At 40.3% G+C, this 16578-nt stretch overlaps 1 protein-coding gene across 2 annotated transcripts in view; it reads right to left on the reverse strand.

Moving 5' to 3' along the window:
• Window positions 1-16578, reverse strand: part of pacsin1b (protein kinase C and casein kinase substrate in neurons 1b) — a 53914-nt gene that overhangs the window by 9382 nt on the left and 27954 nt on the right. Inside the window, exons 1-2 of one of the 2 annotated variants that reach the window (XM_022199131.2) lie at window positions 14536-14730; window positions 7555-7684 (exon numbers count right to left, since the gene is read on the reverse strand). In XM_022199131.2, the coding sequence (XP_022054823.1) occupies window positions 7555-7614 (60 nt within the window). In that variant the 5' untranslated portion in view covers window positions 7615-7684; window positions 14536-14730. Of the gene's footprint in view, window positions 1-7554; window positions 7685-14535; window positions 14731-16578 lie in introns of those variants that run through there. The other variant, XM_022199132.2, reaches the window with a different exon arrangement.

Raw genomic sequence — 16578 nt, forward strand, 5'->3', positions numbered from 1 at the left:
CCCAACCCGGGATTTGAACTGGGATCTTCTTGCTGCAAGGCAAAAGTGCTAACCACTACTCTAAATCTACTAAATCTTTAATAAAAAATGACCTTGCGCTGAGCACAGCCGTGTGTCATGCATGTGTACGTTAAGTACGGACACTGAATTGTGTGACCAAAATATGTAGTGGGCACTGGGAATTAATGAGAGTTGGAAACACCCCCACAATTTAGCCAATTGTTCCCTGTATTATTTCTGACAGATACAGTGGGTACAGAAAGTATTTAGACCCCTTGAAATTTTTCACTCTCTGTGTCATTGCAGCCATTTGCCAAAATCAAAAAAGTTCATTTTATTTCTCATTAATGTACACTCAGCACCCCATCTTGACAGAAAAAAACAGAAATGTAGACATTTTTGCAAATTCATTAAAAAAGAAAAACTGAAATATCACATGGTCATAAATATTCAGACCCTTTGCAGCGTCTGAATACAGAACTCGATGTGCTACTTTTACTCTATTTGTTACATCAGCTTGCTATCACAATCTAGTTGAAAACGTCCTGCGTGTACAGCTGGAGGAAGTACTTGCGAATGTCAGCTTGCACCTCATATTTAACTCACATGCTGTCCATTTCTTCTGATCCTCCTCGAGATGGTTCTGCTTCTTTATTGGAGTCCAGCTGTGTTTAATTAAACTGATTGGACTTGATTAGGAAAGGCACACACCTGTCTATATAAGACCTTACAGCTCACAGTGCATGTCAGAGCAAATGAGAATCATGAGGTCCAAGGAACTGCCCAAGGAGCTCAGAGACAGAATTGTGGCAAGGCACAGATCTGGCCAAGGTTACAAAAGAATTTCTGCAGCACTCAAGGTTCCTCAGAGCACAGTGATCTCCATAATCCTCAAATGGAAGAAGTTTGGGACGACCACAACTCTTCCTAGACCTGGCCGTCCAGCCAAACTGAGCAATGGTGGGAGAAGAGCCTTGGTGAGAGAGGTAAAGAAGAACCCAAAGATCACTGTGGCTGAGCTCCAGAGATGCAGTCGGGAGATAGGAGAAAGTTCCACAAAGTCAACTATCACTGCAGCCCTCCACCAGTCGGGGCTTTATGGCAGAGTGGCCCGACGGAAGCCTCTCCTCAGTGCAAGACACATGAAAGCCCGCATAGAGTTTGCCAAAAAACACATGAAGGACTCCCAGACTATGAGAAATAAGATTCTCTGGTCTGATGAGACCAAGATTGAACTTTTTGGTGTTAATTCTAAGTGGTATGTGTGGAGAAAACCAGGCACTGCTCATCACCTGCCCAATACAATCCCTACAGTGAAACATGGTGGTGGGAGCATCATGTTGTGGGGGTGTTTTTCAGCTGCAGGGACAGGACGACTGGTCGCAATTGAAGGAAGGATGAATGCGGCCAAGTACAGAGATATCCTGGAGAAAAACCTCTTCCAGAGTGCTCAGGACCTCAGACTGGGCTGAAGGTTCACCTTTCAACAGGACAATGACCCTAAGCACACAGCTAAAATAACAATGGAGTGGCTTCAGAACAACTCTGTGACCGTTCTTGACTGGCCCAGCCAGAGCCCTGACCTAAACCCAATTGAGCATCTCTGGAGAGACCTCAAAATGGCTGTCCACCAACGTTCACCATCCAACCTGACAGAACTGGAGAGGATCTGCAAGGAAGAATGGCAGAGAATCCCCAAATCCAGGTGTGAAAAACTTGTTGCGTCATTCCCAAGAAGACTCATGGCTGTACTAGCTGAAAAGGTTTCTTCTACTCAATACTGAGCACAGGGTCTGAATACTTATGACCATGTGATATTTCAGTTTTTCTTTTTTAATAAATGTGCAAAAATTTCTATATTTCTGTTTTTTTTCTGTCAAGATGGGGTGCTGAGTGTACATTAATGAGAAATAAAATGAACTTTTTTGATTTTGGCAAATGGCTGCAATGACACAGAGAGTGAAAAATTTCAAGGGGTCTGAATACTTTCCGTACCCACTGTAAGTCCCGATAAGTCTGCAGCAGCTGATTTGTAGTAGGATCACAATCATGTGATCGTCAGCAGGCAGCTGACCTGGTGCCCACTTGTTGTCATAGTTACAGTGATGCTGTGCTGCTGTCAGTGATACATAAATCTTTAACAAATCTGTGGATCCAGACTACAAGCTGTATCACTGTCAAACTTAGTCCTTGTGTCATTTCTGACCTTCCTTCAAAATTTCATCCAAATCTGTTATTCCGTTTTTGAGTAATGTAACACACAGACAAACATATGCCGATCATCATAAAACTCCACTGTGTTCTTTGGCAGAGTAAAAATCCTTAGATCTTTCATTTTCAGCATAGAGACTGTGGGCTCCAATGCGAGTCATGATTAAAGGACGCAAACCGCTGATATCAAACCAGTTGCATTATATGTGCGTAAGCTTAGAAAGTTTGCTAATTTAAAAGATGTTCTCAACATCAGCATTTTGTTTAGGGCAGCAAAATACGTAAGGTCTTTGTTAGCAGGATATTAGGAGCTGTGCTGTGGACATCTCTGCAGATATTTGCAAAGATTTGCTCCCTTTGTTACTTGTGGCTAAAAATTATCTGCTTACAGTTAATACACTGCAATAACAAAGTCCCCGAACCCACTTCCAATCAGTAACCTCTGCTGCATGTCATTAACACCGTCCACTGTCCACAAAGAATAAATTATACTCAATACAAAAATAAGAAACATTTCTTACTCTGACGTATAGATTATCTCACTGAAGTAAGAAAAGATTCAGGTTAAAACTCCAGCTATCTGCAGATTTTGAATTAAATTACTGAAGGACTGCTGTGTGCTACAAAGATCATTGTGTGTGACATTACTTTAAAACAAACTCCCTTTAGCCTGCAGGTGATGCACTGAATAGATAGGAAGGATCAGCAGGGAAGTGGCCGCTGAGTATGGTGTTATGCAATGGAAGTACTGGGTGGGGTAATGTCATATAGTTTACAACTCTCAATGAACACAGGAGCAGCAGCCTCCCAGAGAGCTGATAGCTTGGCCCAGAGACAGAACCACAGAGAAGAAAAGAGAGAGAGGGATAGTCTGAAACCCAGCTCACTGCATTCATTATACACCTCTGTGACAGCAAACCAAGGACTGAGTTTTCACTGAATGTGTGATAAATGTTAACTCATGACTCACTCTGAAAGCGACACTCAACAAACCTCAAATTTGAACTCAATATATGCAGCTGAGGAGAGAGGGAACAAATGATTGTATTCCACACCAGGCCTCTGCTTCAGCGGCAGCCAGCCGAGTCAGCAGGAAGCACTGCAGCAGCTCTCCAGTAACGCAGTGACTGACTGTGATGAAGTGACTGTGTTCTGCAAACCAACCACCTCTGCTGCTCCAGCTGATTCCTGAGCACACTGCCAGGCTGAAGGGACATGATGAGGATGAAACTCAACAGAGTCTGATAGGAAATCGATCACAAAACCTGAATGTGTGAAGTGACAATATTTGTCTTCTGTCTAACGTACCCGCAGAGCAAGCTTTTCCTACACACCACTGCATCTGAATATAAAGTAAAATGACTACTTGCATCCTCTGCTGCTTCAGATGAGCTGGATGTTTTTCTGGTTTGAACACTGAAGAGTCAACAGCTCTCATTTATAATGAATAGGCTTCTGGGAACTTGTTGCTCAAATTACTTACCAAAGGTTGTTGGTGATGTAATCTTGTGGGAGAAATCCAGTACACATAGGGTTATGTGAAAAATTGCATCAGTATTTTGACAAGGCATTAATAATTTATTATTGAGTTATTATTGAGTTTGCTATTACGAAGGAATTGCCAAGCAAAAGCTTCTCAGGTGTTATAACATCTTGCTTTTCTTTGCCTCATGGAGTGGTACACTGAATATTTGGGGGGCTGACTATTGCTCAGATAAAAAAGGCCACAGAGGCTAAACAAGAAAAGCATTCAGAGCACAGCTCTCTGCCAAGACTGCTCAGCTGTATGATTTCAGACAGATGAAATCTTTACAAAATTTGTGGTCCGCAGTGGTTGATTTGTAATAGGATTACAATCATGTGTTCTTCTGTTGTCATAGTTACAGTGACAACGTGCCGCTATCTCGCAATGATACAGAAATCTTTAACAAATCCGTGCATCCAGACTATAAGCCCCATCACTGCCAAAATCTAATCACTTGGTCCTTATGTCATTTCTGACGTTCCCTGAAAATTTCAGCTAAATCTGTTATTCCATTTTTGAGTAATGATGCTAACAGACAGACAGACAAACCAACACCAATCGTCACATAACTGTCTTGTTCCTTGGCTGAGTACTTACCAAGCATTCAAGAAAAATTATTGTCTGATTGATCAGTAATGGATAACTTGTCATCACTGTTGGTTTGTTGAAAACATATCTAGCACAAAACAGTGTGCAGCAGCAATATTTTCTGTAACTACAGGATAGCATTACCAATAACTGTTTTCATTGACATGATGGAGACCTATCTGAAGGGTGTCACAGTTTACGTACCATTTTCATTATTTTGAGGTTCAAACCACATAATAATTTGATCACTATTCATAAATCCTGGATCTGACTTGGACAAAAAGACAATTGATGTCTTTCATGACCTGTTTATAATTAAAAACACTGTAAAAAAAATGCAGAATATATAAAAAAAAAAAATCCTGAATATTGCTCAACTATTGTAATCAATGCTCCTTTTTGGTCTGAAATGCCATATATCTTTATAGTTAGCCTTTATCGTGTCAACTTTGGCCTGACCCTTATTGAAACTGGCATTCTTAGAAAATTAGCCTTTTCAAGGGTAAATTCTGTCCACACAAAAACAGTTCTATAGCACTAAAAAGTGAGCTTTTGGGGAACTCTTTCCAGTGTGGGGATTTTCAGAAACTCTGAACAGTGTTCACATGTAGACGGACAAACTGACACATGTCACTTTGTGATTGGGTCTTATCAGTCACTATGTGCCCCATGTGTTCAAGCCTCTGTTATGTGACCCAACCTCCTGCTTCCAGTTTATACATGCATGTGCAGTGAAGAACCAAGCCAGAGGAATTTTCAGGATGAAGAATATTTCTGAAAAAATTTGAAAACACTCATTTGGTTGGGGATCATTTTCATTCTAAAATCAAACCGTACTCGTATGTCGATTTAGTGTAGTCTGTACCAGCCATAACTCTCTTTTCGTTTTCAACCCTGCAGCAGCTCAGTCCTGCACATCTTCTGCAGTGGCTTCATTCCCCACATTCACCTGTTCACCTGTTCTGCATTCTCTCATCAGCATCTTAGTCCACACACTCATTCAAATCCACTGGCCAGATTGTAACAACCAAAAGCTGTTGAACCTTTCTGTTTTTGACCTCCCGCATGTTCTTGGACTTTTGCCTGCTTGATGACTTTACCCCTTGTCTAACCCCTTATCTACTTGAACTGTTTTCTTTTTATCTTCTTTTTATCACTGTTCCTGAGCTCTGACAGATGCAGTAAATTTCAGCTATTTTTACTGCAAGTAGTTGCTACCTTTAAACAGGACTACTTGTGTGAAAGCTAAGGAGTGTGTTGGAGAACCTGTACAATGTGTCTGTCACCGTGATGGGTGAAGACAAATATCATGACTTTAATTAACACAAGACCTTAATTACGGAGAAGTCAGTGCAACCTTAATCTCAAAAGCTCAGCCCCCAACTAGGTAAGCTTATCACGGTTCCAAAAGTCTGCTTGGACAGGACAGTCCCACCTGTTTCTCCATCTACTAATGATAAATAAACCTCTTAACAAAAATAAGCAACCCTAAAACAGAGCCTTAAAGTGTCCATCTTTCTAAATTCTTACTAAGTAGCAGCAAAAAAAAAAAGAAAAAGAAAAAGAAAAAAATATTGCTATGATGGAAAAACGAGCAAGAAAAAGGAGGACAAACTTCACAGACAATAAGGAGAGGTGAGGTTTGGTAAAAGAAGTTTAACTAAACACCGAATCAAGTGCCATGCCATTTAGCGTAGGCGATCATTTCAGTGCATCTAATCCGATTTTTGCTTTCTGAATTATGACTGTTGCCATTCCATGTGTAGCCATGATGTCAGTCCATCTATCATCTTCATTCTCTATCTGCCTCGTTCTCTCTTCCCATCAGTTTTTCCAGTTGTGACAATATATTCCAAGGTCTCTTTCCTTATGATGTGCCCAAACAATGATGATTCAAATTTCCTAATTTTGCTCAATAGTATATAATTTGTGTTTAGTCATTTTAAAACATCTTCACTGCTAATCTGTCCATATAAAATATACGTAGCATGTATCTGTAAAACCACATATCTGCAGCCATGATTTTGTTTGTCACTATATTATGTTCCAAAATTCACATCTATACATCAGAACTAGACTATACCAGCTCAGAGTCCTCACATGGATTCTAATTGCTATTTTCTTTTGTCAGCATATTTTTCATTTTTATAAATGCTGTTCTTGCCATTGCTACTCTACATCTGATATCTGTTTCATACCTTCCATCTGATGTCATCTGTGAACCGAGATATTTGAAATGATGAACCTGCATCAGTATTTCTATTTTTCTTTGAAATTACCATTACTTCTGCATGCTTTGTTTAAAGACAGACCAAGTTTTTGGCTCTCTGTATTAAATATCAATACTATGGTTTGCAAGTTTTCTTTACTGTTCACTATCAGCACTGTGTCATCTGCATAACTAATGTTATTCATGTTACAACCTCTGATGGCTACTCCTGGTAAGCCTTGTATATTCCTCATGATGTTTTCACTATGCAAGCAGAACAGGTCAGGTGACAGCACACATCCCTGTCTGAATCCTTGTTTTACTGGTTGTTCTTCACCATCCCATCACCATCACCACGTTCTTCTTCCATCTATGTTTATGTCCCTTAGCATCTGGATTACTGCTTGATGTTTTACTGTGTCGAATGCTTTGGTGTAATCGATGAAATACATGCATAAGTCTTGTTGCACTTCTATTGACCTTTCCATATTAGTTCTTAAAATGTATGTTGCGCACTTAAGTAAACATAAGTGTTAAATATCAGTACTTGTGTGACTTGTCAATGAAGAAAGAAGACAGCATGAAGGCAGTATGTGATAACTGTCACCTCCAATATGAAATGTGTCCAAGGCGGACAAAATGACCAGTAGATCATAAACAGACAACAGTGACACGGGTACCATCAGAGTGCCGCTGCAGCCTCATTAGTTTCTAAATCTTGCTTTTATTTTACTTGTTTATGTTTCAGCAGCTTCAAAAAAGGAGATTTTTGTTGACATGGTCAACTTGTCTATAAATAATGGCACTCCTCCATCTGGTGAGCATCCAGAGCTCTAAATCCCATGCTATGCATACTGACGGGTTAATGCCTGATTTCGTGGCTACACGCTGCTGAAGGAATGAGGCCCCACATCTTTCTTCTCACCTCCCAGACAAAGCAGGTCCACTGAGAATTTATCACTAAGAAGCGTCACTTCCTAGTTAGGTTTAATTTGTCAGAGACGGTTCCCTGCTGTCTCACCTCCCAGAAACTGTCTGTAGTCTCCTCCTGGCTGGCATATTCATCGTACCCTCCAGACATGGTCCCAGATTTGAGTAGGGTGGCTTCAGGCGTCTGTGGCGGTCTGCAGTAGAGTAATGCTCCTCATGCACTGTAGGAGAAGACAAGCACAGAGGAACACTGAGACTGTAAGCTGTGAGATACGTGAGAGGCATTAAAACTCCCCGTGAACATACAAATCTGGTTATAAACTGCAGGTAAAGCAGCTACAGATACAGTGTCCACAGATATATTCAGGAAAATAACTGTTTCTAGATAAACATTGTGCCATTGTGATGCGATCATTTAAAACAAGCTCATGAATTCCTCAGTTTCAGTCCCATCAATGCAGCTTATCTGATTACAATATTATATCCCTCATCTAAATGCTTTGTTCAAGCTTTTATAATACCCACAACTGTAATGCAACATGATGTGGATGCAAAATACTGTAAGCACCCAGTGAACATGTATTATTTACACATGATGATTGAGTAAAATTGAACCAGAGAGCACTTATACAAGGAAAGCACCTGACGGCTAAGATGATGCATTTACATTACTTATTTGAAGTCTCCAACCATCCACAAATCAAATATATTCAGTTTATATTCATACAATTCACAGAACAGCAAATACTCACAACTGAAGAGCTACAACTAATGAATGTAACATTTTTGCAAGGAAGAAAATGCCTGAAAAGTTTCATCGCTTATTAAAATAGCTGCTTTAATTCTACAAGTGAACTCAATCGAGAATTTGTTTGTCTTTGACAGGGTAGTGAAGAGGTAGACAGAAAAGCAGGGAGAAGGCTGCAGCAAAGGGCCGTGAGCTGGAATCGAACCCAGGCCGCTACGTCGGGGACTATAGCCCCTGTTCATAGGTTAGCTGCTCAACTTATTGACTTTTAAACTTTTAAACATGCCACCTGTTTTCATTTGTGGTAGAACAGTATTCATGAAACACTTTTAGAACATAAATTAATGACACCCATTCTCTCCGATGTACATTTCTATGTGCAGATGCATAAAGTGAGTCAGGTTCGCTTCCACCCTTGATTCGACTTTCTTCTCCTCTTTACATGTGGATCGTTGAAATAGTTCTACAAATGTTGTATAGTGTCAAGTGTTGTATAATGACTGGCTATTCATTTTCACTGGCAGAACTCAGAAAGCTTTTACTGGGACACTGTTGCCTAATTGCAGAGTAATATTCACTCATTCTAGTAGCTAGAAAATCCCCGGTTCACATCTCTGCCTACCCAGGATCTTTCTGCATGGAGTTTGCATGTTCTCCCTGTGCATGTGTGGGTTTTCTCCAGGTACTCCAGTTTCCTCAAACAGTTCAAAAAACATGCTCAGGCTAATTGGTAACTCTAAACTGTCGGTAGGTGTGAATGTGAGAGTGATTGTTTGTCTGTATATGTAGCCCTGCGACAGACTGGCGACCTGTGCAGAGTGGCCCCTGCCTTCACCCTAAGTCTGCTGTGAAACACTCCAGCTCCTCTGTGACCCGAATGAGGACTAAGCTGTGTCTAGAGTTCGGGATTGTGACGTCACGTCGCAAAGCATCTTGGGATTTGTGGCCTGCTCACTAGCGGCCTCATTAAAACCTACACATTTTTACATGTTTTTACCGTGCAAACTTTCTGGTCATCAGCAACAATGGGGCGCAGATGTGGTGTGGTGGGTTGTGACAGTAAGTCTCACCACTGGTCTGGGAGAAAATTGACCAGCAGGCTAAAATATTTCAGTTTTCCCGCTTGGAAAAGACATCAGAGGAGCGACATCTCTGAAATGACAAAAAGACGCTGAATGGCTTGGATTGCTGCCATTAAACTAAAGTTAATCTCTTTTGGCAATATTCCCAAGAGGATGTTCGTTTGTTCCAGGCATTTCCATAAGGGTGAGTTGCCTTTTTATTCTTGTTTCTGCCTGTCAATCGTGATATCCTTAGCCCACTATGGTAGCTAAACATCTGTCAGTCCCTCTCGTTTGGTTGTCACTGGATCAGCTTTTGTGCTCGTATGGATCTATCCCATCAATAAGTCCTATTTTCTCCATCTGTCTTTGCTTCGCTTCGTTGTTCAATTTTTCCCGGTAGATAATAGTGCATTTGCCTCTGTTTCAGTCCTTTTTTAAACGAAAATGATCTACTCCACCAGATGATGCTATTCGGTTGTTTACTATTGCAGGCCACAAACATGGCGGGCGCATCCCATAATCCATCGCGGTATGATGTCCATTCCCGAACTCTATAGACAATGCATAGATAGATACCACTTGTTGCTGCTGGAATGTTTCTACATTCCATGATATTATAACATATTGAATATTGCATAACATGTTATAGATATATGCAAAATCATAGAATCACTCTGTAAAAAAATGTTAAAGGTTTTCAATAGAAAACCAATGTCATATCATGTTTGTAACATTTTAGGAGATGTACAACTTATTGAGCTTTAAACATTTTTTAATTTTTAATTTGCTTGTTTGATCTACGAGGTGTTCCATGGACTCGCCCCACTCCTGATGTCTGACTTCCTTAAAAGAAGGGCTCACAGCGGGTCTCAGGACCAGGCCGTCCTGTAGAGGCGACTGTTAAGTCCCACACAGAAAAACAGTCTTGGGACAAAATGCTCCTTCTGTGAAGACCAGTAAGCTCTGGAACAGTCTTCTACTCTCCATAAGGGAGTGTCCCATGTTACCAACCTTCAAAACTCACCTTAAACAGTAGCTGAAAGTGAACCAGTCTTGGGGCCATTGACCTTTAACTTCTTTGTGTACTTGTTGTAATGTGCTTTTATTGTGACCTATTGTGCTACGTTTCACTGTTTTTTTTTGTTTTTTTTTACCTGCCTAGGGACTGCAAATGTAAATTAGTATTGTTGCTATAATCTGGCATATTCACGTCTATTGCTGTCTGAGTATACGTTCTTTAATGTGCACTGTCCCACAAATAAAATGGTATAAGAAAGCAGTGATTTCTATCTAACTGATTACAAAGCTTCAGTGTAATAACTGAGCAAAGACACAGACAGACTAATAATACCAACATCATTGTGATGCTGCTGCAGCCTCACGCCTAACTCCACCAGTTCAGTCACAGCTCATAGTCCACACTGCAATTTTAAAAGGGACTGTGGTGTTAAACTGCCACAGAGAGTACTGAAACTTTGATGGACTCTCACTAAGGGCCAACTAGCTGTCACCAGTGCTTTACACTGTTACACTCTGTGTAACACTGTGTTATATACAGTCTACTATTACTCAAGCCTACTTACAGAGAAGCACAGTTTTTGGCACGATCTTTTGCAGTCTCGAGTTCCTAACTTTGACATTATCACAACAACGCAAACTAAACATTTAAGAGCGGAAACAGACCAAATAATTGTAACCTGCAATAGCACACTACTTACTTGCAAGTGCAAAAAGTGAGTAAAAATTCACAAAAAAAATTGAAGGGGAAGTACTTTGAGTTATTTCACAAAATGAGTTTATCTGATTTTGATTTTGCATAGTGACAATTTACGATGGACTTAGAGTAAAGCACCATACTAGCCATGTTGGAGCTCGATCAGTACGGATTCATTAGAGTTGATGCTGATATAAATATTTCATTCAATAAAATTAATTACAATTATATTTATATACTACCAATTCACATCATTTGTTTTACAAATGTATACAGAGAATCCCAGCAAATCCAAAGTTTCCGTTGGAGTCCTGCTTTTTAAAGAACTATTTTAGAGCGTTAAGAATTTCAATCCTGAGATATCGACTGATTACGTACTACTATATTATTATTTAGATCTAAACAGACATGGGGCAGCACTAAGATAAGAAAATAATAGGGTCATTTTCCAGTGATGTATTTCACAAACTAATTAGCAGCTTCCCATGTGGACACCATTTGACTCTGCACCACTGTAGGTGATTCGCACCGCTACACGTGCTGCAAACAACACTATTTCTTAATTACCATCTTTTTCTGCAATACATTCTTTACCAAAACACCAAAAGTTTCATTTAGCATTTTTAATTTTATAAAACATTCCAAATTTTTATGCCGCCAAGGAGGTTCAGCCTCAGCAGAGTTATATAACGACTGTCGTTGGTTTGTCTGTCTGTACTCAAAAACGGACTAATGGATTTGGATGAAATTTCCGGGAAGATCAGAAATGACACAAAGATTAATTGATTAGATTTTGGCAGTGATGTGGCTTATAGTTTGGATCCATGATTTTTTTTTTTGAAAGATTTCAGCTGTAAGAAATGGTACAACAACTGAACAGCCTTGGCGGAGTACTGAGCTCTCTGAGTGCTTTTCTAGTATATTAAATATAATTATCTATTTGAGTGAGATTCAAAGGGTGAAATCTGTAAGGTTGTCTAGTTGACTTTTGTCATAGTAAAATAATACTAAAGTGCAGGTTCAGTAAATATGAAACCCTATTTATCTTCTTGGTTAATGTCCAGGCTAATTTTCATAACCTTTTTATAGGAAGTAGGCCCTAAATTCAAATGACCTTACTGACTACAAGGTTAGACTAACCAGTAACACAGCTCACTAACACTGGTTGGTGCTCAGAAAGGAAAATTCCAGTATTTTCAAACCACATTCCGGTATTTGGGGAGCTTCTGTGTTGTGCTAACTTTAAACTTACCATCTTTAATACAGAGATTTGGGAAATGCAGAGTCTAATAAAACAATGTATAAAGTAAATTGATTCTAATTTCACAGAAGTAATTTTAAAAAACGTGTCTCTGAATCTGACCACAAGGAAACAAACAAAAAACAAACAAACAAACAAAAAACATATAAAATAGCTATTGGTTAGCTATTGTAGGAAATAAGCGTGCTGCTATGGAGGAAACCAGGTAACTTGATACAACATACATTTGCACCACTACTTTAGATATTTTCACAAGCATAAATTATAGACATGCTGACTTCTAATCTAATTAAAATAAGAAGTAAGATACAAACGCAGGTGAGACACAAGCTACAAACCAAAAACAAAAGACACATGTAAACCACTGAACAGAAATGTTGCACATGAACTTCATGAAGGTGAAATGCAAAGAGAAGATGCAAATGAACAGAATGACAAACATGGGATAACAAGACTGGTTATTTGAAAAAAATTGTTGTCAGTGCAGTAAAATGCCAGCTGCAGCCATGACAGGTTTCATCGAGATCCTGCTGAAATAGAAAATATCAATAGAAACAAGATGTGCCTGTGAGAGCGTTTGATAAGGATTTGCTCTGTGATGATGTACTGATGCACTGACTGAAAAAATGTGGGATAATTTCTGCTGCCGGTCTTTGTTAAATACCCAAGAATCCTGAGAAATGAACCTTCTAAGCTGTGATGAATGAACAAGTTTGCATGTTTGATTAAATAGTTCGCCATTTTGAGAAATATGCTAATTTACTTTCTTGTCAGGGGTTGAACACGAAGATCAATACTGCTCTCCTGGCAGCTGCTTAACATGAAGCTAATAGGTTAGCTTTGCAAAAAGAGGGGAGACGGAGGGGAAACAGTTAGCATGGCCAAAGGGAACAATTGATCCATCAGCATATCGAAAGCTCACTCTGACTCTGTCTGAAACATACTCTCCGTTTAATCTGCAGAGGAGATAGAAATGCAAAATTTGTTTTGCATGGGACTATGTGAGGCTGTCCAAGAACAACACTATAAAATACTATGACATGTAACTCTCCATGAAACCACAGCTTTTCATGTTCAATTCTGTTGTAAATGTGGATTAAATAAACCTGATATATTGTGGATAGTTAATGCGTGTTGAACAGAGCCAGGTTAACTATCTAGCCCTGTTTATAATATATTATATTAAGCTGTCCATTTGTTTACCATAAAATACCAATCCAGAGGCAATCTTCTCATTTAACCCTCAGTGAGAAAGTGAACAAACACATTTCTTCCACATATACACTACCGTTCAAAAAACATAATTAGTGAAGCAGCTTGTTCAGCAGTTTACAAATATTCTACATTTCTGTTTCTTTCTCAAAGAGTAAATCTGAGACCAGCGGTGGATTAGAAATTAGAAGTCAGTTCAATTGTCTAATAAATAACAAAAAATTACTAACAAAGCCAAAGCTTGATGCAGAAGAGCTAAATATGAAACAATAGAAATACAAGCAGCAGTGGTGTGTTGTGACAGGAGGTCAGGGGGAGGGACCTGCATGAGTATTTGGGTCAATCATGGACCAAAGGATGAAACATTTCTCACAATGAAAAGCAGAGATGAAATCAAGAAGTGTGGACTCCAAAAGAATTAAAAATCTGGTTAGTTGATGGGAAGTTCTACAGCCGGTCTAACCCAACAATTCTGGGCAAAACAAATCAGCAACGAAGTGTGGAGAGTGGGCTCGAGAAGTGGGTGTTTATCAAGCTAGGTGAATCCATTATCTACATGCCGAGAGGGGGCTTTTGTTCAGGGTAGCTCTTTGCTCGGCTCGAATAAAGCCACATCGCAGTGAAGGAAAACAACTGCTCACAAGCTTTCTCCATTTTTCTGTTCAGCCAACAAGTAGAGATAAAATTGAGACAGAAATCATGGTACAGATCTGACAGTAATCCCAATTTAGAGTACACATTCTCTAAAATAGCAAAACAACACACCAGTGTCTGCCCACACACACACATCAAAGCTCAAACACTGGCAGCACCCTCCAAAGGTTTAGTCACCATCACACCACTCAGACATTTTTCACTCTTCCTTCTCTTTCGTTTCAGTCTCAGCACAAACCAGCATCAGGAGACCCCATCCCTCTAAAGCAAGTGAACAGGCATCAAAAAGGCACCACAGCTCCCAGCACGCCAAGCCAACAGCATCAACACGTCAAGAGAGGAAAAGCCCTGAGACAAAGGCCGTGCAGGCTACCCGAGAAAGGGAGACCACAGCCCCCACAAAAACAACAAAAGCTTACCCCCAGTCGTCCATTAACAGCGGCTAAGGCTACAGCTAGGAGAAAAGAGACACGTGGGCTCCTCCAGCAGCAGCAGCCCCTCTCCTCCTCCTCGCCTCCCCTCCTGTCTGTTTGTTTCCTCTCTGACTGACTGAGCGGCGGTCCATCAGCGTGCAGGGCAGAGGAAGAGGAGCACTCTAATCTGTGATCTGAGATCTTCCTGCCTGGAGCGCTGTGCAAAGTTTTTACGTGTGTGTGTGTGTGCTTGTGTGTGTGATCAGGTGGTGGCTATAGTTGTGGGGACCTAATGTCCCCACAACCATAGGAAAACCAAAAGAAATGTCATTTGTGGGGACCTCATTTGGGTCCACATGAGGGGAAACAGTGTTTTCTTGGCCATGCTGTTGTTACTGAAAAAAGTAAACGTGCAAAAACGTTTCTTTAGGGTTAGGCATTGTTTTGGTCTGGATTAAGGTTAGGGTTAGGGTAAGGGTTAGGGGTTAGATATGAATGGGAGTCAATGGTATGTCCTCACAATGATAGGAATACACAGTATGTGTGTGTGTGTGTGTGTGTGTGTGGTTCTGAATGAGTGAAGGATAATCCTGTGTTGTGCTTGAATGGCTCAGACAGAGCACCAGGCTAGAGGGAGGAGATGGGGGTGGGGTGGGTGGGCTTCTGCTTGTGTGCAGCGCTGAAGATACTCCGGTGTGGATACATGAGACGTCCAAAGACCGGACTTTGGTAGAACTGGTGATGAATATGAACATTTTAGCTCAATGTTAACCTTCAACTGGCTGAAATAATATTATGCACCAGGAAACTGTTAGGTCTGAATGCCCTGATAAATGCAGCATCCAACAGGTGCCCTATGACGACTGAATTACTGCTGAAATCAATAAGCAAGGATTTTCTGAAAATGCAGGGAAACAGAGGCACTTTGAGAAAGTTCAGGCCTTCATCTTTAGTCACACATTCTTTTCTGTCCATTAATTGCTTCTGCATCAGACTACAGAACTGCAATTCATCTCACCAACTTCCCCATCCTCCTACTGCTTCAGCAACTGTTTTCATTGTTAATTTTATATTCAATTATTCACATGTTGTGAATCTAAAGCCCTGTGACCTCAGAAATTGTCTGTCATTCTTGTTCAGATTGTTCCAGAGCACCAGTCAGAGTCACCAATAGATGCCATGCGGAAACTACAAAAGCACTTAGAGAGTACAGTACTCCACCAAGGCTGTTCATTCCCCCATATGGCATTGTCAGAAATACAGCATATTTATTTTGTAAATGCAGCATTTGTTTAGTAGTTACTGATGATCAGAAATCATGGCAACATAGAATCTTGTCATTTAATATAGACGTACCCACAAACGAAATGACCTTGCCCTGAGCACAGGCGTGTGTTATGCATGTGTACGTCATGTACGGAGATGTAGCGGGCAGTGGAAATTGATGGGACTCGGAAACACCCACGCAATTTCATCAATTGTTCCTTGTATCATTTCCGACAGATAAGTCCTGAAGTCCACAGCAGTTGATTTGTAGTAGGATAGCAATAATTTGATTGTCAGCAGGCAGCTGACGTAGTGTTCAGCTGCAGTCATAGCTACAGTGATGCCGTGCCGCTGACTCGCAGTGATACAGAAATCTTAAACAAATCTGTGAATCCAGACTATAAGCCACATCACTGCCAAAATCACTTGGTCTTTGTGTCATTTCTGATATTCCCTGAAAATGTCATCCAAATCCGTTTTTTTTTACATTTTTTAAGTAATGTAGCAAACAGACAGACTCCAATCATCCCATAACTGCTGCGTTCTTTGGCAGAGTAATAAATGCATAAATCTGAAGAAAGTGTCCTGTCTGAAGGAATGGGTTCATTCACAAGGTGTCAAATAGTGCCGTTTGATCAAAGCCGCTGGTGTCTAAGAAACACGTGCAAACTGTCATTTGGTATTGATGCCACCTGTAGCTATTTGAGGCACCAATAAACTGTTTCCAGTTTGAGCTGACCATTTATGGAGGTTGGAGTAATAGTGGAGTGAGTCATTGGAGAA

Source organism: Acanthochromis polyacanthus, chromosome 5 (assembly GCF_021347895.1).
Source record: "Acanthochromis polyacanthus isolate Apoly-LR-REF ecotype Palm Island chromosome 5, KAUST_Apoly_ChrSc, whole genome shotgun sequence".
Taxonomy (NCBI): Eukaryota; Metazoa; Chordata; class Actinopteri; family Pomacentridae; genus Acanthochromis; species Acanthochromis polyacanthus.